Genomic DNA, 24800 nt, shown 5'->3' with positions numbered 1-24800 from the left:
GTCCCAGGTATATTTGAAGTGGCTCCATGTGAGCACTTAAGGCAAGGCAAAAAGCGATACATTGCCAATTGGTTGAAATCAGCTTTTCAGTGTCAAACCTTTTAAATGCATTGAACAGATTTTCCTCAGGTCACTTGAGTCTTTTGAAGGAGACGAGCCGATTGGCGTCCACCTGATAATCCACCTCATGACCCTTTGGCTCCTGTGCTTTGTGGTTGCCTTACTTGTCTCCTTCATAATCCTGTAATCGCACTTTCTCCTCTCTACATCTGCTTCCAGCCTGACGCTCGTTCTTGCACTCTTCCTACACAGGAAGCCACTTAAAACGTGGCGTCTATCTCTGAGTCATATTTGAATAGGATTTAAGACTAGAGCATAATCGCATTAAGAAGCAAAGCATTTTGAGGCCTCAGTCCTAAATGATGAACTTTTATTCAAAGGGGATATTGAGAGTGCAAACACAACACCGCCTGTGCAATATGCAAAAATACACCTTAAGAAGTAGAAATCTGCAGTGCTGCAATGCAGTGCTTCAGACAGCATCTGAAATAAAACTTTTTTCATGATTGTCTATGTATAAAGAGTACAGTTGTACATTAATTGAACTGCTAAATCTGCTATTACTGCTATGTTGTTTTGTGCACTGTCCCTTTTTAACAAAGTTAAATGGGTTCAATCATCAGAAGAATCGTTAAATTTACAACTATAAAAATGGACAAATTGTCCTGACGGACAAAAGTTCACAGTATGCATCTTTTCCTGCATCAAATTTCTGTACCCGTTAACGTCTGAAGCCTTGGGCCTCCAGGCCTAATGAATGCTTACGCTCTAGCAGCTGAAATAGTAATTACGTGTTTATTTTTTCATCCGGCAGTTAAACGCTGGGAACGACAACACGTAGGCTATGATTGCAGTAGCACATAGCCTATTTAGGCTTAGCCTACATTGTTCGCGTTATCAAAGGTTCAGGTTTGCTCAAAAACAAACTTAATGTTTTCATTTGTCATTATACATTTGTTTATTTGTATAATAAATATAATTCATTGTATATACACTATGAACACAGTCATAAAAGTGTGGGCTATATTGTGTACAAATCATCTGCATCTCATCCGTTCATGAGCACAAACGTGGTGTACAACTTCCATATCAATACTATGCACGCAGTCATATTTGCGAGGACACATCCCGGCGTAAACAGTTACTGTAATACTTGTAAAATGTCAAGTTTGTCATAAAAAAAAAATCTGAGAATAATTTGGTCTGTAACATTCGTAAATATGTGTTAGTTATGGATAACAGCTGTGACATAACTAATTTCAAGTTCGTACAGTGACAAAGAAATGCATCACAATGCATGACAATTATTTCCTTTTTGATAGGCTACCCCTAACAAAGAAGGTAAACTAGCAAGTGAGAACACTAATTTTCCACTTGCACAGGACCACGTGTTAAGATGAACCAGCGCTAACGTAGTCTATATCGAATTATCTGGGATTTTGTACAAAGAGCATGTAGCCTATTTGGTCTAACCCCTTTCAGGATTGTGCACTATTTACTTTGTTTTAACCATTAACAGCGGTCCCTCACAACACTTTTATTTCATAATGGCATCACTTTGACACACAATATTACACTACAAATGCAATACTACCTGCATGAAAGTTGATGACATTCTGTACATGCGAGGCATGGTATGCTTGCTTGTTCTCTCGGCTTTCTAGTCTCCGCTAGTTCTGAACAAATGTATTTTACAATTATCCTTAAATCCAAAGAAACCCGACACAGGTGCGCTGATTCCGATAACACCCAAGGACTTGTCGCAAGAGGGTTGCTTTTTCATTTTTCTTGTTCTTCACAAAATTGATCTCTTGAGATCATCAATTTACTACTGGTGTCCCACCAGGACGAACTTCACATAGCTCGTGTGTTTATATAGTTCAAGAAAGGTTAATCACGCAATATGCTAGGATGCCCGCGATGAGCACGATAACTGTGAAAATGATCCCTGCGAAAACTTTCATGAGGCCAGGCTCACCGTCAACATCTTTGGGCTCCTCCTCGCAAATGGAAATTACCCCAACGGACGAATTTCCAACGCTAACTGTTGACTTCAACTCAGCTCCTGCCTCCTGCTTGGCTTCTACTGCCCACGGTGCGACCTGGACTTTCATCTCCATTTCCTCCATCATCTGGCCAACCTGGGTGATCTCGGTTTGCAGCTCCTTCAGATCCGCGGTGTCGATGTTGCTATCCGCCTCGTACTTCATATTCTGTACGCTCATGGCTCTGGCGGCTACGGTGGTGGTACTGCCAGTCATCCCCGTCTGTATAAGGTGTCTCGTGGGAACCTTTAATGGGAAATCCTGACCGATTTCCAAAGACCTTTTCATGTCTACATCCAACAGCTCCATGCTGCTTGAGAACAACACCCATAGCCGCTCGTATTCGGTTCGGTCGTCTTTGCTTATCGTCTTGTCTTTCAGCAGAGCCGTCAGTTTCGTCCTGTTAGCCGTGGCCAGTTCCTGGGCTTTTTTGCGAGTCTTCTTCAGCTCTTCCCGCAGATTCTGCGAATCCGAGGTGCTCCCGAGAGTAATGACCAGATGTCTATAGCAGGCGGTTACTTTGTTAAGAGCATCCAGCATCGTTTTGCATTCCTCTTTCCCCATGTTTAACCAAAATGCGTATCTTCCTTCTGCCAAAGATGGAAAGATAGTAAAACGAAACGCAAGAGAAATAAAACAACCAGATGTCTTATAAAATAGCAGTGTTACTAGACTGGTTTAGATTCCACGGAAAGAAAGCAGCCATTTAGATTCACCCAACGATCTAGCCATAGCAAATTCCTTTCCATCCGTGTTGCCTGTATGTTTAGCAGACAGCACCCAGGCTTTGAAGTAAAAAAAAAAATCCCAGTGATCGGCTTTATTTGTAGCTTTCGTAGTCGAGGTTACCAGTGTCCGTTCAACCGTTCAAGCAAATAAATGAAACCCAATATAGATCAGATTAGATCTGCAGTCGTAGAAAATGTTTAGTTGTTTACATTTACTTTAGCTCTCTACGTGCAGATGTAGTAACAGGTGTTTTCAGCAATCTATTCCAAACTCGGCTGACTAGAAACTCTAAATGGCATGTTAGCTAGGTAGCTAGCTCGGTAGTCTAGGTTCACGGAAGTTAAAAGCAAAAAATCTTTTTAATCTCGAAAATGAGTCCAATTCTGAAACATAAAGATGTGTTCTCTCCACCGTTTATAGACAAACAGAATTTGTTAGCCGCTATCTGTTGAACAAATAACACCTGAGAGATGGGAATGATGCTGCCATCTACCTCGAAAATTTCCAGCAAGGGAGCTGTCCACTTCAGCAGCATCACTGTCGGGGTTTAAATACCTCAAAGCGCCCTGAGCTGTCACATGCACGCGTAACAGGAAAGAACCAATCAGCGACAAGCTGAAATGTTACCTTTGATGTTGCGAGGACCCGGAGTAACGCAACTCTGATTGGTTTGTCTCATTCCCTCAGACTCATATTTTAAACACTATTGGTTAAACGTACTTCAATCACAAACGAAGCAGTTCTTTTGAAATCAAGTTAGACTGACCTGTAGTGCTGACGGAGGATTAGGGATAGCGTTTGTTTGAGTTCAGTTTGGAAGTGGAAATTTTGCAATGACTACCTGGCGTGTATAGCAAAATAGGTAAGTCAATCTGTAACAGGTTACTCTGTATTAAAAATGTTATAGTTTTGTTCTGTTCATTTGAGCTACTGTTTTGCCAGTTCGAGCGGTAACGTTTGCTGTAGGCAAGCTGACAGGCTGGCCAATAACAACTTGTCGCCTGCTGGCTAACAGTTAGCAAGCTAGTAGTCTAGTGGTTCTACTGACTCCACTGTGTCCGCCCTAGCTATCACATGTTAGCGGCTGTTACAAATTTATATCGTTTGAATTAAAATGCGTGCTGTCGTACTTAAGTAACGAACCAGTTAGCTACCAGTTGAAAACTAAAGATCATTGCTATTGGTACTTGATGTGGTTTTACGACTGGTGTCCTCCTAGCTAGTCTAGCTAATGTCAACTTAGCAGCTGTTTTCCGGATAGCGGTGACGGATGTGTTGTCATATTAGTTTGCAAGATATAGTTTGCTGGCTGACTAGCTTTCTGTAAAATAATCACGTACAGCGTGGGTGTCTTTGGCTTAACGGTAATATAAAAGGAGGAGTAGGGCGGTTTTCTATGCGAATAGCTAATGTTAGCTAGATTTTCCGTGAAAAATAGTCTAAAACAATGGCAGTGCAAAATGCAAAGCAAACAGTAGTCCATATTCCGATTTGAGCATTGGTACGCTATCTAGCAAAATGGTGCAACTGAAATCTGCATAAAGCGAGCCTTTGTGATCCTTAAGATGCCGTATCTAAGGTTAACTAGCTATGAAATTATTCGTGAACTCCAGTCACACAGGCAAGAGCAATGAGCTCAGATCGACTGTGGTTAAAAGCACGTTCATTATCTGCCACGTAGTTGCTAGTTGGTTGATTCGTTCATTTCCATCAACTGATGATTTAAACTTTTGGTGTTATTCATGCACAAATTGAGAATAGGACAGTCGTTTAATTTATTTGCAGCCCCTGTCAAGTAAACCTGTTGCATGTCGAAAACAGGCTTAATGCTACATCCATTGCTTTGCCGAAAATATGTTAGTACAGTTCAGTCCCTTTAAAGTTTTAGAATCAAGCTATCCGACATGAATTGATTAAATTGAGCTGTGATGCCTCTAAACATATCGATTTTTGTGAACTTTTGTAGTCCGAAATATTGTGACGTTTACATAAAAATATCAGTGTTCAGGTTGTAATGGTCTGGTTTCCTCTAAATTGGTTTTGAAATTGTTTGAAAATACCTTTCTTTGCTGTTCAAATGTCCGTTGATGAATCCCCGTCTATTCAAGGGCATCTTTTCCCTTGTATTACTGGAAAAGTTGGGGGAAAAATCTTGTGTAACAGGCGCGAATCCGCAATAGCTGCGACCGCACACGCGTATGCATCCATGTGTGCATGCATCCACGCACACACCCTCACACAAACACGTTACCTCTTCTTTGGCTCATGACCAACCTTTCCTCAAAATCTTGTGCAAATCTGTGAATCCATTCGGGCACCTTTTTGGGATAGGCCACGCCCATCGCCACGCCCCCTCTTGGTCAGTCGGCCTGAAAGTTACTCAGCTCTACCTTCAGTAATGACCAACCTCCATGCCAAAATTTCAGCCACCTGGGGCGAAAACTGTGGCCGCTACGGGATGGGACACTTTTGTGGACCGACCGACCTACAGACAAAGCTATAGAGCTGCGGTCGCAGCTAAAAAGTTTATGGGAATTTCCTGCCTGATCACGTGATGCTTAGTCTGACGTGGTCACTTAGGCGGCAATAAACTTGATCAACACGGAGGTGACTGTATGTTCCATTGAACCATCCCCGGCTTCTTATAGCCTCACATGAGATGGTGAAGCAGTATTTGCTTTCGAAAAACTCATTTAATCAGTTATTAGATTATTCTTCAGTACATGATAGCCCTTTGAGAAAGCCCACCCATGTGAGCTAGCAGGCACAGACCTTTCAGCCCTTAATGACTTGTGTGAGTGCGTAATGGGGGATGAATGAGATTTCATGCATGTATTCAGCCCCTTTGCAAAAAGATTTGTAGTGAATGCAGGGACATTCGGTTCTACTTGCTGATGCTTATTTGTCTTGCTAGTAGCTGCAGTGTGTGATGGAAACCGCAGCTGTGAAAAAAGATCAATGTAGAGTATAATCACCATGGAAACCTGTCTGAATCACAATGTGGATGAGTCTGAATGTGCCTGATGAAAGTATGAGAGATTAGTCTGACACCTGACTCCCCTCTCCCATTGCAACTGGGTGGAAAAACTAGGCACTTGAATATGTCTGTGAGTGCCTCATAGAACTGCTGTATTTTGGCTATGGTGATGCAACTCATTGTGGAAATGTTTAAACTAAAACCTCTTTTAAGTATTTAATTAAAATATCAAGCCAAAGGTCATTATTTAATGTTATTAATTTACTCAGCCCTGCAATGTTTGCTCAGGTATTCTACAGCATAACATCTTTGGACTTATTGGAGCTGTTTAGCCTTGGTGCCTTGGTCAGGGATTCAATTAGATATTGGATTTAAATCCGTAAGCCTCTGGCCATAATCACAGAGCCCTGATGCCTATTCAGAAAAATATTGCTGGTGAGTTAGGTTTAGATTTAAGTTGGATTTGGTTTGATATATTAAATTTGGTAAGCATATAGCCTAGCTGCAGTCTTGATTTACTGAGGTATAGTGCTGCAGCAACCAGTAATGCAGCTGAAATGTTCTATTACAAATGAAAAGACACATCCTGAGTGCATTTAGTAAATGCTTTTAAGGGCTAGCAGGAGTGGACCATTACATTGTTTTTGAAAGACACAGCTTATTGATTTAGAAATTAAGATTGTGTTGTATGGTACTGTCCATTTAAACGAAACAACATTATAAATTTATATCGGCTACATTTTGATGGTATGGCTAGCTCTTGTCGACCACTGCCCTGTGATTGCAATAATTTTGATTGACAACTGAACATGTGTACTTATTCTGCTGCACTCTCGCTACCACATTTGTGAACATTCTGCAAGTGGACAAATCAGCGAAGACGAATCAGAGAGCCAGACTGGACAGCCCAGTGCTGATTGCACGCTGCTGATTGGTCGTGGGGTCTTTGACAGCGGTGGGGACCTGAAGCCAGCGTGAAGGCGGGGCTTCGCCAGGTGTACGCTGGCCGGTCAGGTCTGCGGCAGCCTCCGCTCTTTGAAGCGACGTGAGAAATCGTGTTCCTGTTCTAACTATAGACCCCCGGTTTTGTTCAACCTTTCACACAGCCCACCGCTCTTCGCTGACCTCACCTTTCACACAGCCCACCTCTCTGTCTGTGAACACAGAGAGGCCAGCGGTCGTGTCACAAGCTTCACGCTGGCTTCCTGTTTGAAGAAATGCTGCACTATCTACGACAGACACCCTGGGCTGGTGACAAAGATCCCTGAATTCCTATTTTATATTGTGAAAAGCATCTCATGATAACAAGGCTTTTCAAAAGGCATACTTCGGCTCAGTGTCTTCATATGATTGACACGGCTTACCGTGCCTACCTGAGGTTTATTGCAAATTGCAAAAAGCCTCCTCTCCCCACTGTGGCTTATGTACTCAGGTAGGTTGGCCTGTTCTTGCCTCCCTCAGGCTCACTCATTGGTGAATTTTTATATATATATGATATATTAGGCAATTCTTGGCCTACTCCTGTCTTACTCGTGTATTTTGTTATGCAGAAAAGTATTGGACCCCTTGTTTTATGCTCCTGGTGTTTTATGCTTCTGGTTCCCAATGATCAGAAAAGAGGCGTTTGTGTATTCTGCACCTTCTGCTGGGAATGTGCTGCAGAAGGACTTACAGACTAAAATTTACAGATTTAATCCCATTAAAATGTATTTAAATGCAAATTGGAAAAATAAATGAAGGCTGTCTCACTAGGCTGTCATTGTTTTAATTGGCCTTTTTACTCCTGTTTATTGGACAACTTGCCTTTCTACATTGTTGTGTTTTGATTATAGTCAACTGTTGTTTTAATGTTCTGTTTGTATGGCTGTGGTTTTATTTGTGCTGTTGCCTGTCTTGGCCAGATTTCTCTGGGAAAAGAGAAAAGACATTCTTAATCTCACTGAGATGATGGATGGATGGATGGAAAGATGGATGGATGATAGATGGATGATGGATGGATGGATGGATGGATGGATGGATGGATGGATGGATGGATAGATAGATAGATAGATAGACAAGAATGATGCGGTAAGCTAAATTTTAAATCTGTTCCTCTGCGTGGTTGGCTGTGCTGTTGCGGTTTGTGTGTCTGCACTGTTGTGCGTTCAGATGCGTCCAGGCCTAGTTTCTGTTCTCCAAACTGATTTGCATTGGCTCCGCCAGGCCGGGGTAGAAGGCATGTTGTCTGAGGCAGTAATAGATGGACACGTGTTCGATGCTGAAGTGTTTTTAGTGAAGCGACGGGGTATTTCAGGCACTTGTTGCTGGAGAGCTCAGGCTCATTTGCACTTCTTTGAACGAACGGAGTAATTGCGTCTGATAATGAGATATGAATATTTAGCCATTGAAGAGGAGTTGTAACGGGAGAGTGTTGCTGCTTTTTCTATTATTACACTGGTGCTATTCATAGGGACCGTGCAATCATTAGAGAAAATGTGATAAGTGCTTTAAATCATGCAAATCCATTAGTATAAACCCCGCCGCATTATTCAGAGCCAATAGGCAATGCTTTTCCATGTACAGTATAGTTTATTTACAAAAAGAAAATGCTTTTGCCTTGCCAGTCGGTACATTATGAGATCCTCCGTAGATGGTGAGAGTGAATATGAGCTGGACTAAATCCCGGCAGAAGCCATTTTATTAAAAAAGATCCCCAGTTTCAGCGGGCGAAGCTCTGCAGCCGTCCGGTGAGTTGTGTAACGGGCGGGAAAGTCAGAGGAGGTGACCGAGGATGGTGTGTGGAACACGGGAGTAGTTACGTAACGTGCGTTATTTATGATGAGGAGCGGAGCGTGAACCTGCGGACCTCCTGAATAATTGACTCGGCGCTGAAAGCGGGTTCGCCGTTGTGCGTCGTTGGCCGTGGCCTGCTGGCCAGCTGGGATAGAAGCAGGCCGCCGCTTCCCCCGGAATTTGGCCCGGGGGGGTCGATCACACCCCTGCGAGTCATGAGTGTGAGGTCTCTCCTCCACCCCACCCGGGGGTCACATGACGCATTCCTCAGGGTTTCGGTGGGGGAGCTGAGGATGTTGTGAGGGTTCTCTCCCAGTCCGGCGGCGTCGCTCCCTGCTCCGGGCGCCGGTCGAGCTCGTCCCTCTGCCCTGCGGTTGCCATGGCTGTGCTGTCCTTCCTCATCGGCCTTCTCGCCCTCCGCTGGCCTTCGAGGCTTTTCCGTAAGCAGCAGCAGCAGCAGCAGCGTGGGCAAGTGAGTGAACCGCTGATGGGGCTCTGTGCCTCTTCCTGCTGAAGCATCGCTGTGGACATGAGACTGTGTGTGTGTGTGTGTGTGTGTGTGTATATGCACTTGTGTGCATGTGTGTGTGCACTAATGCACGTTCATGATGGGAGAAACCTCGAGGTTCATTCTCCTTTTGGAAAAACTATTTGAAAACACAGTTAAGTGGTGTAATGTATTTATTAGTGACATTCCTCAGAACTTTTCTCATTTTTAAAAATGTTATGTGAAGACGAGCGCCATAGAAAAGAACGTTTCTCATCCTGCCAGCGCTGTGGTAAGGAGCTTCAGTAAGGAGCTTCAGAAAGGAGCTGTGGTGAGGAGCTCTGAGATTCAGCCCAGTGCTGAAGTAGGTCCTCATGGGGGAAGGACACAAGCTGTTATGGGCCTGCTGCTGCTGCCCGCTCTACGTGGAATAATGCTTCACTTACAGGCCTCTGAAAGGCAAAATAATCAATCTGTGAAAAATAATTGTCTTTGAAAAAATGGGGGGGAGGGAGAGAGACATAGAGAGAGACAGAGAGAGAGAGGACGCCTCTGACACAGTCCTGCTATAAGCCTTGTGAGGCCTTTATGCTCTGGTGAGCTTGAAATACGAGGCGTATTGAGCTTGAAAAAGCGATTAGGTACTGACCATTAAAACGTCAGTGCTGTGCGAAATGGTTTATGGATGGCTCTTTGACAGATCGTGACTGTGTTTGCGCATGTGTCGGCCTGTGTTTTTCTGTGAGGGTGAATGTGTGTGCGCGTGCGCGTGCGCCTGTGCCTGTGCGTGTGCGTGCGCGCGAACACACCGTCTGTGCTGCGTGTTTGCATGCAGTGACAGTAAACCTGCAGATGAGGCTTGTGCGTGTGTGCGTGCATGTGTGTGTCTGTGTAGCCTATATGTCTGCATGTGTGTGGGTGGGTGCGTGCGTGCATATGTGCGTGCACGTGTTTGGATGCAGTGACAGTGAACCTGCAGATGAGGCTTGTGCGTTTGTGCGTGTGTGCATGTGTGTGTCTGTGTCTGCGTGTGTGTGTGCGCGTACGTGCGTGCATATGTGCGTGCGCGTGTTTGTATGCAGTGACAGTGAACCTGCGGATGAGGCTCGTGCGTTGGTGTGTGCATGCGCGTGTGTGTGCGTGCGTGTGTGTGCGTGCGCGTGTGTGTGTGCGTTTATGTGTGTGCGTGCGTGTGTGTGCGTGCGTGCGTGTGCGTGCGTGCGTGCGTGCGTGCGCGTGTTTGGATGCGGTGACAGTGAACCTGCGGCTGAGGCTCGTGCGTTTGTGTGTGTGTGCATGCATGCGCGTGTGCGTGTGTGCGTGCGTGCGTGCGTGCGTGCGTGCGTGCGTGCGTGCGCGTATGTTTGTATGCAGTGACAGTGAACCTGCGGGTGAGGCTCGTGCGTTTGTTCGCCTGGCTCCCGCGGTGCTGAGCAGTGGAAAGCGGGCCGCGCACCGCCGCGCTTGTTTGATTGCTCTTTCTGCATTATTGAAGCGGATGGAACCTAATGACCCAGCACCTGAAGTGCTCTGCTAATGGGCTGCGGCTAACGGGAGGTCTCCGGTAAACCTCTGCTGCACAGCATCACCTGCTGTAGGCTTTTCCTGCCATCTGTGTTTCATTTGGCTGCGCTGTATCTCACAGCCTCGTGTCCTTTTCTGACATTGGGGGTTTTCTTATTCCAAACCACAGGTGCTCCAGAGATGGGGAGATACAGAGATAAAGGGTGAGATTGATTGGTGTTGTTGATCAGACCTGGGTCAAATACGTATTTGTTTTGGATTCAAATACTTTTCTGTGCTCTCTTGATCTTTCCTGGTGTAATTGAGCCTGCCAGTATGACCAGAAGGCGGGGATTGCACTTTTTGAGAGTATTTCATTGGTTCTGATACACCAGACAAGATCAGTAAAGCATAGAAAAGTATTTGAATCCAAAACAAATTTGCCATGTCTGGTATTGATATGACAAAATGATTTGTTGTAGCAAGTTTGAGCCAGCATTTTGCTCTTGTTCAGATGGCTGAAATTTCCTCCTCCAGTTGGAGGCACCACGTCATGATTCATCAAAAGAAGTAGCGGACTGTTGGTTTATTAGCAAACCACATTATGCAGTAGTTGGGCGAACTTATTGTGCTTCAAAGAATCAGTCTGGTCAGGGCCATTGTACCCTCGAAGATTATGAGACTGACAAGCTACACCAGCTACAGGCCGAAGCACTACCTAAATGATGAGCTCATCTTGTGCAGGAATCTCAGGCTATCCTTATATGTAGAGCCATAAAATGTATCTTGAAAAACAGTAGAAAGAAACTCATGGATAATGAGAAGAAAAAGACCATAGGACATTTTTAAAAGATAATGTGCTATTTCATCATGCCGGTTTCTGTGCAGATTTCTTAGTAAAACGAAGAAGCTTCTGTTATGTTCCATTTGAAAATTGCCAAACTTGGACCTGGCCGTGACTGTAATATCAGTGTGCTTATTAATTTTTGTCTCTTATAATTCAAATGTTGTCTCTAGGTTTAGAGACCAAGCAGAATTTTTTTTGTGCATTTTTGGATATTGATATGCCTGGCCTTTATCGGGATAGTTAGTTGCATTGTAACAAGCGCCCATCCAGTGATGTCACATCCACAGCTTTAGGCCTTGCCCTCATACGTTCATGATTGACAGGAGACAGTAGAGCAAGCTGGCTGAGCCACTGGCAGGTGAAAGGTCCATCTCATTTCCTTTTAAAAGTTCAAATGTCAGGAAGTTAAATCCAATCAGAGGCTGCTAAGGGGGCCAGTCAATGGTGCTGTGAAGAACTGCGGTCCAGGGAGATGCAGGCTGTTTTACCGTGCGTACGGTTTGCACAGAGTTCACTGGGCCCGGAGTGCTTCCCAGTGACCGTCTTCCTCTGGGACACGGAAAGGTCGCTTTCTCAGTCAACGATTGCACTCAGCGTGTCTGATCAGTCCTGACAGGGTGTCCTCGGGTGACCCGTCTCCTCTGGGCTTTGGGCCCATTCTGGACAGTTCCAGTTTATGAAGGGATTCCACAACAGTTCGTTATCTCCTGGCATACATCATATGGCATTTGATTTTATCAAACTCCAGGCAGTCTTTTTTTTTTTTTTTTTTTTGCAGTACCGTACTCTACAGAAGCCTGTGTAATGATGTCTCTTATTCCCCTGAGAATAACCGGGTTTGTACTCTTGGTTTAACGGATGTAAGGCTGGCTTCATCAAGTCACGGGTGTAGGAATTCCCGGTGGGATGACGATTAAATGGCGAATCCGCAGTGCTCGTGTGCGTTTACTCTGTTTGAAAGAGTGGGACAGAAAGAAAGAGAGAGGAGAGAGCGTGAGTGAAAGAGAAGAGAGAGAGAGAGAGAGAGAGAGGGCAGGGCATACCCATGCCCAGGAACATGTTCTGTTGTCTCTGCGACATCCCTCTGCTATGAAGGTATTTTCCCATTGCGCAAACAGACTCAAAGTGCTGCTTTGCTCTACGCCAGTACTGGGAAGCAGTCGGGGGGCTAAATATAGCACGTTTCTTGAGAAGTTGGGCCTGAAACACTTCTGAGCTCATCTGCTTGCTGTCCACAGCTTTTAATGCCGACCTTTCGACTGACTGATTGTCTCTGTTTCACACGCCGTTGTTCTGCACGGCCCTCAGTGCCCTGCTCTTGCATGACGCCCAATGGGCCTAAAGCATTTGGCTGGACGCACACGGGCACCCGTGGGCATCTGCTTTATTCCCTGTGCTCGGAACTGTAAAGCACAGGGAATCTTATGGTATCTTAATATTTTGGAAAGGTAAGCCCACTGTTCTCTGCGGTCAACCTGGCCTGAACACTCATTTCATCCGTTGACATGCATACAGGTTTGTTTTTGGAGGGAACGCTGATTTAATGTGATGTTTCAGTGCGTTTTGAAGGGCGTGTCCCAGTTCTTGGGCTGAAATGCTGCCGTAAACCGGCTATGCTAATTTCGCGTCTGGGGAAGTTAATTGGCTCAGCTGAGGAGCAGCTGGTTTGGGTAGCTGGGACTGTAACAAGGGCCCGCTTGTTTTCCATGGCTTGAAGGAAAACAACAGTCTGATCCGTGGCTCGCCTGAGCTGATGATGTCAGCAGTGTCTTTCCATCGCTGGTCCGAAGTGACTGGGAAGCGTGTCTATTGTAGCTTTTAAATGACAGCAAATGTTTCTAAATCGTCTGGTGATGAGGTCAGCTGCGACTATATAGACTGGTCCTTAGCACGGTGTTTGACCTCTGACCTTTCTCATCATTCAAATCTCTTTGTTGTGCTTGTGTTCACTGTTGCAGGAGCCAGAGTCCCTGTTCCATATGGCTGTGTATGATGAGAACATCCTGAAGAACCCTTTCTACCTGGCCTTGGAGAAGCAGCGGCCGGACCTATGCAGCAGAGTGGCGGAGCTCCACGGCATTGTGAGTGTCTCCCTGCGGCTGGGACCCCACCGCCATACACTGCTCAGTCACTCAGACACAAGGGTAGCTCTCACAGGGTGAGCAAACAGCACAAGAGCTAGAGATGTGCAGTGCCACCGACAAGGTCCATGGCTCAGGACCTGCGAGATGAAGAAAGGAGGGTTGGGTTTTTTTTAAAAGTTGCCGAAATAGAGACATTGAGAGGACATTTTCAATGTTCAATGTGCTGTTGAGGAACAAGGAGTCTGAAGGCCACTGCTGAGTGGACCAAGATCAGTGGGTGACCAGGCTCTAGGCCTGTAAATCCTGCAGTGTAGTGGAGGGGAGTGGAGCACAGGAATATGTCTCCCTTGCTCTTTGGTTTCCAGACGGCCAAACCAGCCCTCAGCAGCAACAGCACAAACCTGTTAAGCTGTTAGCCGTTTTTTAAATGGCCACCTTGCAGGCTTTAATGGGTAATGGGCATTGTAAATTGTAATGCGTTGGGGTCTGGGCCATGACCCATTGGAGCCTATATAACAGGGCGGGACAGCGTCGGGGGGGGGTGGGTATAGCGGTGGCCAGCAGGAGCCTTTCGACCTGTGCCCCCCCTCCCCCCCTGCTGGGCCTTGTTTACTCCCCCCCCCCCCCGTTGAAGGAGAGTACGGCCCACACTCTGTTCTTCAGCAGCGCATTAATGAGCTCCTGCATCTAACCTTTAAGACACAATGTGCCACTCCAGTCGCACTCCTCAGCCTAATTACAGCACCGCGTGGCTTCCTGGGTTTATCAAGGGCCATTTAAGTGTTCGCTCGTATGCACGCTCTTTTTTTTGTTTGGTTTCATTGTGCTTTTCCTTGTTTTCTTATTGCTTTGTGTTCTTTTGTGATGAAGCATAGCTACTGTCGCTGTTCTTGGTGAGTGGTTTGTTTTTTTGTTGTTTTCTGAAGTGGAACAGGCACAAACCTGGTTATTTGTTTATTTCAATGAAATTAGACCCTGGCCACTTGCATTGGTATCGTGGTGAAATTTCAGAACACATCCATGCACAGCTGTCTCACGTTGTGCACCAGACAGTAGATACATTGTCTGCAATTTCTACTTTCTCTTTTCAATAATGAAAAATGTTTTACCAGCAATTTACCACCTTGGATATCATCTGAAGGATTATGAGGGCCTGTCAGACAGTTGGATTAAAAATATATATATCATACGTTAAAAATTAAACTGGTAATACTTCTGCCCTGTGTGACAGCTTGGGCTTTAGGGAATTTTTTTCTCAGTGTTCTAAGCAAATAGGAAGCAAGGGAAGCCCAAGAGTTTGAGGACAGACAGGGCTGTTCCATGAAAACACACAGACGGTTCAGATCGAGGACAGACAAACTGTGCTGTAAACCTGCGGGTGGTTCAGATTCAGCACAGACAGGCTGTACCATAAAAAAAAACAAGCAGGTGGTTCAGATCCAGCACAGACAGGCTGTACCATAAAAAACAAGCAGGTGGTTCAGATTCAGCACAGACAGGCTGTACCATAAAAAAACAAGCAGGTGGTTCAGATCCAGGACAAACAGGCTGTACCATAAAAAACAAGCAGGTGGTTCAGATCCAGGACAGAACTGTTACCTGTGTTCACGTAATCCAGCTACTTTCAGACGCTCGCTTCTCGTTTTCTTGGCATGGCGGTTCAGCAGTCTGCAGTTTTCAGTTTTCAGTCCAGTGTTTTCATTGTGCGGTTTAATAGTGTGTCCCTTCTGCATTTCGAGAAGCCAAAAGAGCTCTAATTTAGGGAAGTGAAAGGACGTCTTTTTTTTTTTTGAGGGGATTTCCCTATCGAATATTTCTGACGGTTGCTTTTTGAAACTTCGCAGGGTGGGCGGGTGCTGTTCACATATTGTTGTCAAGTGTCTGAATGCGTGAAGAATCCAAACGGTGGTTAATTGTCATACGATACTATCAGATAATGATATTGTCTAATCTTTTAAATATTCCCTTAAAAAACGAGAGGTGTGCTTTATAATTGGAATGTGCTTTTTTTGCTCTAGAACATCATTTAAGAAGATGAACATGCTAGGGTTGATGTGAAAATCTTACTTAATTGACAGAGAAATGTGTGTCAGAGCAGTCTAATCAGTTTAAGTCAAAATCGCCAGAAATTCTGTTCTGTTTAATTGGTATTCAAAGCGTCTCGGTATATTTCAATTAATTTAAGTTCAGTAACAAGTTATTTTTTAAAATCACTCAATCTGAAACGAACCGTTACCTTTGCTCACGAGAGGGATGTCTCAGTTAAACGCTAGCCTTATAAGGAGTACATTTCCTCTCTGTTAGTCATATTTAAACTTGGAGTTAGTAATTTAGTTTGTCTGGCTCAGGGGGTTTTTGAAGCTTTGCTCTTTGGGATCCACAGTATGAGCGAGCGAAAAGCACCACCCTAAATTCAGACTGCTGACTCCCGCCTGGCTGAACCTCATGGTCCCCTCTTACCTCTCCTTCCCTCTGTACACACCTGCCCCCGAAGCCATGCCAATTTCCAATTTCATTTCTGTTCATCTTGATTCTATTCCACTGGACATTGGGCCTAATTCAGTTTTGCCCCGTTGCTGTCCTCAGCCTACAGTTGAGTGGTTAATCTGGTAAACGGCCTGCCTCTCCACCTCTCCCCCTCTCCCGCTCCCCAACTGCAGTTCAGATGGCTACCTGGCTCCATTCGCCCAGATCTGCCGCTCCACTTCCCCTCCCATGTCTGCCCATGTCCACCACAGTCACTTCAGCTCTGAAGCGTTATGTGGTTGAGGGAACACGTCTACCTCCATGGGAGTGTTTGTAATCATGGTGCACAAGTCTAAACCTGACCTGGACCATTGTTTGAATGTGGTTGACGCTGATTTTTGGGTTGTGCTCGAGGTCTCACGGTCCTCTATTGAAAGAGGACCTTTTCGTTCCTCCTCCTCCACGCTGACCTGCTCATCAGAAGCGGTATTAGCAGTCTGAATTAGCTGTATTAGCAGACCGCCAGTCTTACCCTCTCCAGTGTGAATCACTGCAGTAGCAGTCTGTTTCATATGCCTGTGATGCAGGAACTAACTGCGAAACCACTGTAAAATGATCTGCTTGAGAAAACAAGTTTGAAGTCCCCTTCATCTGTGTCGTCTCTGAATTCCCCACCAGAAAAAAGGTGTTTAGCTCTTCTCCAAATGGGATTTGTTATACTTCAGTAATGACAGCCTCTCTTGTTAGACTCAGGCAATAAAACAATCCTGTTGTTGTATGTAGTTTCTAGATGTTTTCAGTTGTTTCATTTGATTATGTGTCCCAAAAAATATTGTGGTGTTTTCCTACTTTTTTTTTTTACCCTTGAGGAAGCTGATGTATGAAATTAGTCAGTATGACCATTTCCTCCGTGTGACAGATTCAAGGTCTTTGCATTCAAAGGAATACTTTGTGTGAGGCAACCATTTCCAATCTGTTTCCTTTGGATATGTTCCACATGTCTTTGCTTGCAACAACCAAGGCATGACTGGTCTATTTTACCAGATGGTTTAAAGCCTCAGGCTATATAATCTGCTCAACCTGTTAGCCTCTCTTTCACTTTTGACACAGGGCTGACCTGTGGAGGATGAGCTCTCCCTTTATGTCCTGGATCTTTCCCAGAGTTCTTCCCACCAGAGAGTTTCTACTCTCTGCTGTTTGAGTGATTTTTTTTTCCCTCTCGTCTCCCAGGGAAGCTTTTTTCTTTTTTTTCTTCACTCAGTCGAATTACCCGTAGTCAAATTGAGTTACAGAGAGTCATGCTATTTCCACTGTCTTAATTACTTGTTAAGCAATCACTGTTGATGTATAACTGGATTAACATGGCTTGGTCCTGTTGGTGTCAGTGTGTAAGAAAAGGATATCGATTTTGATGTCAAGATATGCTCAGCTGACATCAGAGCACGCTGACTTTGGGAAGATCAAACTAGTCCAGAATAAGGGATTCCTGACAGCATTATCAGATCTCACATTCCGCCAAAGCTTTTTCTGCATGGCTGCCCAGCTGTAATGTCCCGGCCCTCACCCCTGTTTAATCTGTGCCCCCGGGTCCCGCCGCAGGTGCTGGTTCCATGCAGTGGGAGTCTGTCCGTCAGCACCTACTCCCCAGCCCAGTTTGAGGGCTACATACTGCAGCCTGTGGACGGGGGATACCAGACCCTGGATGGGAAGGTAGAGCTGAGCGTCGCTGTCTTTCTCTTCATTTACCTTCAGCATTTCTGCCTGAGCTATAAGACTCTAGCATGGACCACTGTGATTTTCAGACTAGCATTTGAAAGCTGATGTGTGCTCTGTGTGTGTGTTGTGTGTGCTGCAGGAGATGGTCAGACTAGCATTTGAATGCTGCAGTTGAAATGTTCACTGTGTGTGTTGTGTGCTGTAGTAGATAGCCAGACTAGCATTTGAAACCTCCAGTTGACGTTTGCACTGTGTGTGTGTGTGTTGTGCACTGTAAGGGATAGCCAGACTAGCATTTTGAAGCTGCAGTTGACGTGTGCTCTGTGTGTGTGTGTGTTGTGTGCTGCAGGAGATAGCCATTCAGGACGGCCTGGTGAAGCTGGGGGCGGGCTTCCAGGCCCCCGCCGCGGTGCCCGTCCTGTTTGAGGAGACCTTCTACAACGAGAAGGAGCAGAGCTACAGCATCCTGTGCATCGCGCGGCCCATCGAAACCGAGCAGAGCCTGGGTAATGCCGCTCGGCTCCAGCCGAAACAGGGCCGCGGGGTGTTTGAGTTGTGTTAGAAGTGCGCGATCTTACGGTATGAAGCCGGGTACGAACACTGTTACAGTCAGCAGTCCTCTCTTGTCTTGCCCATGAGGCACTACAGCAGATAAACTGGTACTCAGAGGGACCCCTAGCCTGGTACTCCTGAGGCCGGTTTAAGTGTGCTGGCTGTTGCCTGGCCCTTTGGGGGATGTTTGGTGATTTGGTGTTGGTGATGTGAGAGTGTCCCGGGACGTTAGAATGACTGATATTTTTATTGCCCCCCCCCCCCCCCCCCAGTGGAGGAGGTCCCCACGCCCGCGCCGTATTGCTTGAAGAATGTGGACGACGTCAAGGAGTTCCTTGGCCGCCATGCCGAAAAACTGGACAAGTTCATTTTGACCTTCCGACACTCCTTCAAGGAGCAGGAGAGGAAGGGACTGCGGCACCACATCGTAAGCATGTCCTTGTCGCCATGGTAACACGCACACATGTACGCATACATGCATATGCAGGCAGCCACACGCACACACATTAACACACACACAGTACAAACGTGCACACACACGCTAATGATTATATACACAAGCATGCAAACACACCCACGTATGCTTTAATACCTGAGAACACACTTGTTCATGCAAATACTTACGCAAACATACACAGTGCCGAATGGAGTATAGAGCCATATAGAGCATAGAGCCATTTGCTGGCAACTGAAACTTTACCTTTTAAAATATGTTTTTTTTCCATTCTGAAGTTGCCGTTCAAGTACTTTTACTGGGGTAGAGCGGTGTCCCTTATAATAGACCATTGGATGTCTCCTCTCCTTATGAGCTCAATAGTGTCTGCAGTTGGAATAATAGGATTGATTTAATCATAAGAAATTCATTGCTGCTGGCAGATGACCTTTGCTCTTTCATTAGCTTTGAGTTCTGTATCCCTTGCCTTCTACTCAGGCACTGAAAGGATCTTCTGAATGCGCCGTTCTCACTAAGAGCCTAAGAAGTGAGTCTAGTCTGAGAGTGGTGTAATTTGTGTTATTTGCAGTCGCGTCGCTTTGCATCAGTTCGGTGTGCTGTTACCCGGTAGCGGTGGTTTGATCTCTGCTGCTCGGAGCTCGGGATTTAAAGAGCTCTAATTCGGCCAGTTGTGCGGTAGTTAATTCACAGCAGTATGTGACCTGGGGGAGTTGTTAAATTAAGCGCTTAGTCATTGGACAAATGAACAGGGAGGCTGGAATGCGAGGCACGGGGTCTCTGCAGCTCTGTGGGAGTGAGTCATTCTCAGGGCCTTTTCCCTACACGCATAAGCATTTACTCTTCAGTGGAAATCCTTATAAGTTAACTTAAGTGAATTATTTTTTTTTTAAAAGCATGAAAAAGTCAATTACAGGAGGCGGTCTGTTTAGTGGCTGAATTAAGATGTGTGAGAGCTGAAGGCACAGTGTGCTGAGTGGGGCGGGGGGGGGTACGCTCGCCTCGCTGCTGAAGGAGAGTATAAACGGTGGGACACACGGACCCCTGAGGTTAGCTGAATGTGAAACGTGTAAAAAGTGTTCGGTTTGAGTCCGAGGCATTTTCACTTTTTATTGAACTTCCTGTTTCAGGTAGATTCTCGTTTCCTGGGGGCTCAGAGGTCTGCTTTGACGAATCAGATCTTTTGGGAAATGCTATTTATTGCAGTTTGGAGGAATAGTTTTATGGCAGGCTCTGCTTAATGCCTTCCTTTCTCCCATTGCGTGGGGCTGCGCTTCCTGGAGTTCTGTCGGTTTCCTGTCTGACGTGTGCCTTCTATCCTCCTCTTCCTCAGGACTCTGTGAATGCACTTTACACAAAATGTCTTCAGTGCTTGCTGAGAGACTCCCGTCTGGTAAGTTCTGTCGTTGGCCCTCGGCTCTGTTTGTCCCAGGCGGCTTGCCGTAGTGCCTCCTGCCGCGGATTATGGGTTTAAATGCGGGGCATATTGTGTTTTTGCGTTTCAGAAAGTACTGGCCAAGCAGGAGTTACAAATGGCCCTTCTCAAGCAAGCTGTGGAGGTGAGAATAGATTGAATCACCTTGTCACCTGAAGCTCTCTTTGGTCATATAAATATCTGCAGATGTCTTTGGATTCGGCAGTTTAAGACCAAGGCTTGACATCCTACCTCGTTCAGATCTGCAGCATATTAGCCAATACACTGTCTGCTTTGAATGCTGACCACATGATGTGTGACGTGTCAGTTTTGTGCCGTGAACGCACGGATGTAGATGATGTTTACTGCAGCCCTTTGCTATTCATTCCACAAGCCTTTACTTTTAGTCTTAGTGTGCCAAACCCCTGCTTAAATAATCAGATTACTGTCACGCTTGATGGCAGTTTATCCATAGGCATAAAGAACTATGGATCTAGTTTGGTACCAAGTCTGAGCACCGATATTCTCAAACAAGATGGTGTGCTCCTGCTCAAGAAAATGTGTTTCAGTCTCAATAGAGGGCCCAGAATCTGAACGTATGTCATGCGTATGTCATTTATATCTGTGTCTTACTGCAAGTGTATGAGCTCTGGTGCCACACAAATGCTCCTGAAACTCACGCACACTTGATTGAGGACATTGAAATGTAAGTGTTGGTTTTTAATCAAATGTGTTGTCTTCCTTCTCCCCCCCACCCCTCTAGATGTACATACATCATGGTATCCATGATTACATCTTTAAGTACGTGGGAACTATTGAAGCAAGTCAGGTACACAATACCTCTATATGACATGATTTAAAAAAAAAAGGAATTACGAGGAGAAATGTCTTTGATTTTTTAAAATAATGTTTTTTTTATTTTCTTTGCAGGATGCAGCTTTCAATAAAATCACCAGAAGTCTGCAGGACCTGCAGCAGAAAGACTTGGGTGTTAAATCTGAATTCAGGTGAGGAGATTTCAAATGGAAAAACATTCCTCTTTGGCTTTTTAGTTATTCTGTCTCTGCTGGTAACAGCGTCCATTTGTGTTTATTCTCAATGGTGTTTAGTTTAAAAATGTGACTGTGGATGGTGGAGCCGTTTGTTGCTAATAAGCTGAGCATAAAAGCCTCTGAAATGTTTCTTGTGAACAGCTATGTGTGTGTTCACATGTACAGACCGTACTGACCTGTCTGTGAATGTGTTTCCCGGTACTGTACCCGTGCGTGTACAGACCGTACTGACCTGTCTGTGAATGTGTTTCCCGGTGCTGTACTCGTGCACGTACAGACCGTACTGACCTGTCTGTGAATGTTTCCCTGTGCTGTATGTGTGAGCGTGTACAGACCGTACTGACCTGTCTGTGAATGTTTCTCTGTGCTGGGCAGCATTAACATCCCGCGGGCGAAGAGGGAGCTCAGTCAGCTGAACCGCTGCGCCTCCCCCCAGCAGAAGCTGCTGTGTCTGCGCAAGGTGGCCCTCACCATAATGCAGTCCCCCAGCCGCACCGGTGAGTCTCACCGTCCCACCCCCCTCCCTCACTGAGTCTCACTGAGTCCCTCTGTCCCACCGCCCCTCACTGAGTCTCACTGAGTCCCTCTGTCCCACCCCCCCTCACTGAGTCTCACTGAGTCCCTCTGTCCCACCCCCCCTTACTGAGTCTCACTGAGTCCCTCTGTCCCACCCCCCCTCACTGAGTCCCTCTGTCCCACCGCCCCTCACTGAGTCTCACTGAGTCCCTCCGTCCCACCCCCCCCCCCCCACTGAGTCCCACTGACCCACCCCCCCTTACTGAGTCTCACTGAGTCCCTCTGTCCCACCCCCCCTCACTGAGTCCCTCCGTCCCACCCACCCCACTGAGTCCCACTGACCCACCCCCCCTTACTGAGTCCCTCTGTCCCACCCCCCCTTACTGAGTCCCTCTGTCCCACCCCCCCTCACTGAGTCCCACAGTCCTACCCCCCCTCAATGACTCCCACCATCTCACCCTCCCTTACTGCGCGTATGTGTGTGTGCGCACGCGTGTGTGACTGTGTGTGTGGGTGACGGAAATCTTTAACTGTCAAGGTTGGAGGCAATTCCATTCCCGATCAGTCAGTTCAGGAAATGAGCAGAAATTCTATTAATGAATTAAAAAATTGACATTACATTCTATGGGGATTTTTCAGTTCATTAACTGAATGTAAAATTTGACATCAACCCCGCTAACTGTAGAGCATTTGGTGAAACTGCTATGATCCGCCACTGCAAATGTACCTCACAGGAGTGCACCCTGTAGTTGTACCGCATTTAACAGATCCACTGTCAGTGCACACACACACACACACACACACGGAACAATCTCCCAGTTGTTTCAGGAAATGCGTTTGTCCAGTTTGCTTTTTAAATCCAAACTCATTTGGCGCTTTCACAGAATAGCCCCTGTGTACAGGGGGGAGGTCGGGACCGTCTGCTAATCTGTGTTTGCCAAACAGGCAATTTCCCAATTTGGACCTGAACAAAGGGAGCTGAGTCAGAGCCTGAGGGGGAGGTTAAGCGGCCCGGGCACGCTGCTCACCATTACCGTAGCTGCTGACATTCCGGCACATTCAAGTACATTACAGGCATTTAGCAGAGGCTCTTATCCAGGGAGACTCGCACAACTTTTACATTGCATCCATTTATACAGGCGCATATATACTGAAGCAGTGCAGGTTAAGTACCTCGCTCAAGGGTACAACGGCAGTGTCCTACCTTGGGAATTAAACCTGTGACCTTTAGGTTACAAGACCAACTCCTTACCCATTATACTACACTGCCGCCCCACATTCCGCCTGTTACTCAGCTGAGCTGTGTGCTGAGCGTCTGCTGTTCTGGACGTTTTCAACACGATTGAAAACAATTTATTTCTGGAATTTTAAAAAATGTACCTCCTTTCTTTCTCTTTTTTCCATAGTTAACATAGAGGCCATGTGTGCGGACGATCTTCTCTCTGTCCTCCTGTATTTGTTGGTGAAAACGGAAATACCCAACTGGTGAGCTGAACGCGCAGCTGCCGACAAGGCGGTTTGTATCTACTGTCCTGCCTGCCTTCTGTAACATTTGAACAAAGTATTTTTAAAACGTAACAGTTTTTTCCCCTCATTGCTGACCTTGAAGGATGGCCAACCTCAGTTACGTCAAGAACTTCCGCTTCTGTAACTCGGCCAAGGATGACCTGAGCTACTGCCTGACGTCGTTTGAAGCTGCTGTAGCGTACATCAGCCAGGGGAACCTCAGCCCAGGTGCCACGGTGAGCTCCTATTGGCTGCCGCGCTCCATCCACTGAACCGCTGATAAAACAGAGGAAACGGGGGAATGTGCTGTAACCAGTGTTAATGTGGTGAAAGAGACCACATCGCCAGTGTGCCAATTTTAACAGCATAACTGACACTTGTGGACCGAGTTCCAGTCGACTCTCTTACATCTGACTGCAATGCATGGCATTATGGGTAAAATTTGTAATAAAATTAGTTAAATAATCAGTAAATTAATGTTTATTTTATGTAGAGCTGATTTGCCAAAAAAACTGGTCAACCAGCAGTTCACAATAAATAGTTTTCAGAGGGAATGAAAAAATTTTTAAAAAACCCTTTTGAGCCAGTGTGGTGATGTAGTGATATTATGGGCTGTGATGTGCTTTTGCTCCAGACGGAATAGTTTATTGCGCAAGATGGCAGGACAATATTTCAGCCGCTCTGCGTTTGATTTACAGTCCCTGTCTTGCACAACAGTTGGGTCACATTTGGGAGCCAGGTAGTGAACGTCTGAACACCGTTTCTCCTCGTCGGGTCTTAGGAGCCTCGCTCCGTGCTGCTAGGAATTGTGGGTGATCTGGTGCCGTGGGGTCAGATTTCGCTCGATGCGGGGAGCCGCGCGGGCGATGCGCTAGCCGGTCAGAGACTGATCTCGTCCGTCCGTCTCGCCGTGAGCCATCGGGATCGATAGAGCTCAGAAGGCACGAGGAGCGCCATTCCTATCCCAGCGCTGCGGCCGTTTCTGCTTTCATCAGATTAGGCCTGCACTTTAATATCCCGGAAGTCCTGGGATAACTCGGGGGGGATTGCGTGGATATGGGGAGAGGATACGGGCAGGCTCTACCCGGCATCATCCCCCCCCCCCCGCCGTTCCTGACAGCCGGCTGTGAGCCTGACTGGCACCACGGGGCCGCCGCCCTCCCCCTCCTCACCGAGCCAGGCTCAGCCCGTGCCAGTCGGCCATCTGCCAGCCAGGCGGGCGCGCGCCCAGTTCGTCTGCGGCGGCTTTACCGTTTACACTTTACCGTTTACCCTTCGGCCGTTCGGCGGATGTGTTTAGTCAAAGCAGCTCACAAAAAAAAAAAACTTGCACCGTTTCACACGGTGAGCGAACGCCACGAGATCTAGAGATACGCAGGGTCACAGTCATTATGGCGTTAAAACCTCAAGACTCTGTGAGGTAAAGGGAGGGAAGGGTTCGTTTTTTTCAGTGCCACGGGAGGCTTAGTGTGGCCTCTCAGGACACTGCTCTCTCTGTGTGCGTCTCAGGAGGGCCTACATCTGTGAGCCCTTTGGACACAGACGGCTCTTTTGTGGACGGTAACCTCCGCTTCTGACACCTTCACTTTGGTGTCAGAAGACACGCTGCTTCAGTTGGCCCTT

At 46.4% G+C, this 24800-nt stretch overlaps 2 protein-coding genes across 3 annotated transcripts in view; one reads left to right on the top strand and one right to left on the bottom strand.

Moving 5' to 3' along the window:
• Positions 1-413: 413 nt before the first annotated feature.
• Positions 414-4969, bottom strand: LOC118214922 (regulator of G-protein signaling 9-binding protein). Of its 2 annotated transcripts, none has more exons than XM_035395214.1 (2): positions 4895-4969; positions 414-2695 (listed from the first exon to the last, which is right to left on the bottom strand). In XM_035395214.1, exon 2 carries the CDS (start codon positions 2667-2669, stop codon positions 1941-1943), a length of 729 nt encoding a protein of 242 aa, XP_035251105.1. In that variant the 5' UTR covers positions 2670-2695; positions 4895-4969; the 3' UTR covers positions 414-1940. The 2 variants fall into 2 exon arrangements, with proteins under 2 accessions (XP_035251105.1, XP_035251104.1); XM_035395213.1 differs by lacking the exon at positions 4895-4969 and adding an exon at positions 3328-3370.
• Positions 3555-24800, top strand: part of ankrd27 (ankyrin repeat domain 27 (VPS9 domain)) — a 42287-nt gene continuing 21041 nt past the window's right edge. The window contains exons 1-12 of the mRNA XM_035395210.1: positions 3555-3696; positions 13379-13501; positions 17570-17680; positions 18036-18192; positions 18511-18665; positions 20023-20082; positions 20195-20248; positions 20867-20932; positions 21034-21110; positions 21531-21652; positions 23078-23156; positions 23281-23413. Coding sequence (XP_035251101.1) covers positions 13400-13501; positions 17570-17680; positions 18036-18192; positions 18511-18665; positions 20023-20082; positions 20195-20248; positions 20867-20932; positions 21034-21110; positions 21531-21652; positions 23078-23156; positions 23281-23413 — 1116 coding nt within the window. The 5' untranslated portion in view covers positions 3555-3696; positions 13379-13399. The remainder of the gene's footprint in view (positions 3697-13378; positions 13502-17569; positions 17681-18035; positions 18193-18510; positions 18666-20022; positions 20083-20194; positions 20249-20866; positions 20933-21033; positions 21111-21530; positions 21653-23077; positions 23157-23280; positions 23414-24800) is intronic.

This window comes from Anguilla anguilla, chromosome 16, assembly GCF_013347855.1.
Source record: "Anguilla anguilla isolate fAngAng1 chromosome 16, fAngAng1.pri, whole genome shotgun sequence".
NCBI lineage: Eukaryota > Metazoa > Chordata > Actinopteri > Anguilliformes > Anguillidae > Anguilla > Anguilla anguilla.
The sequence above is the reverse complement of the archived record's forward strand: the minus strand, read 5'-3'. Positions and strand labels throughout refer to the sequence as shown.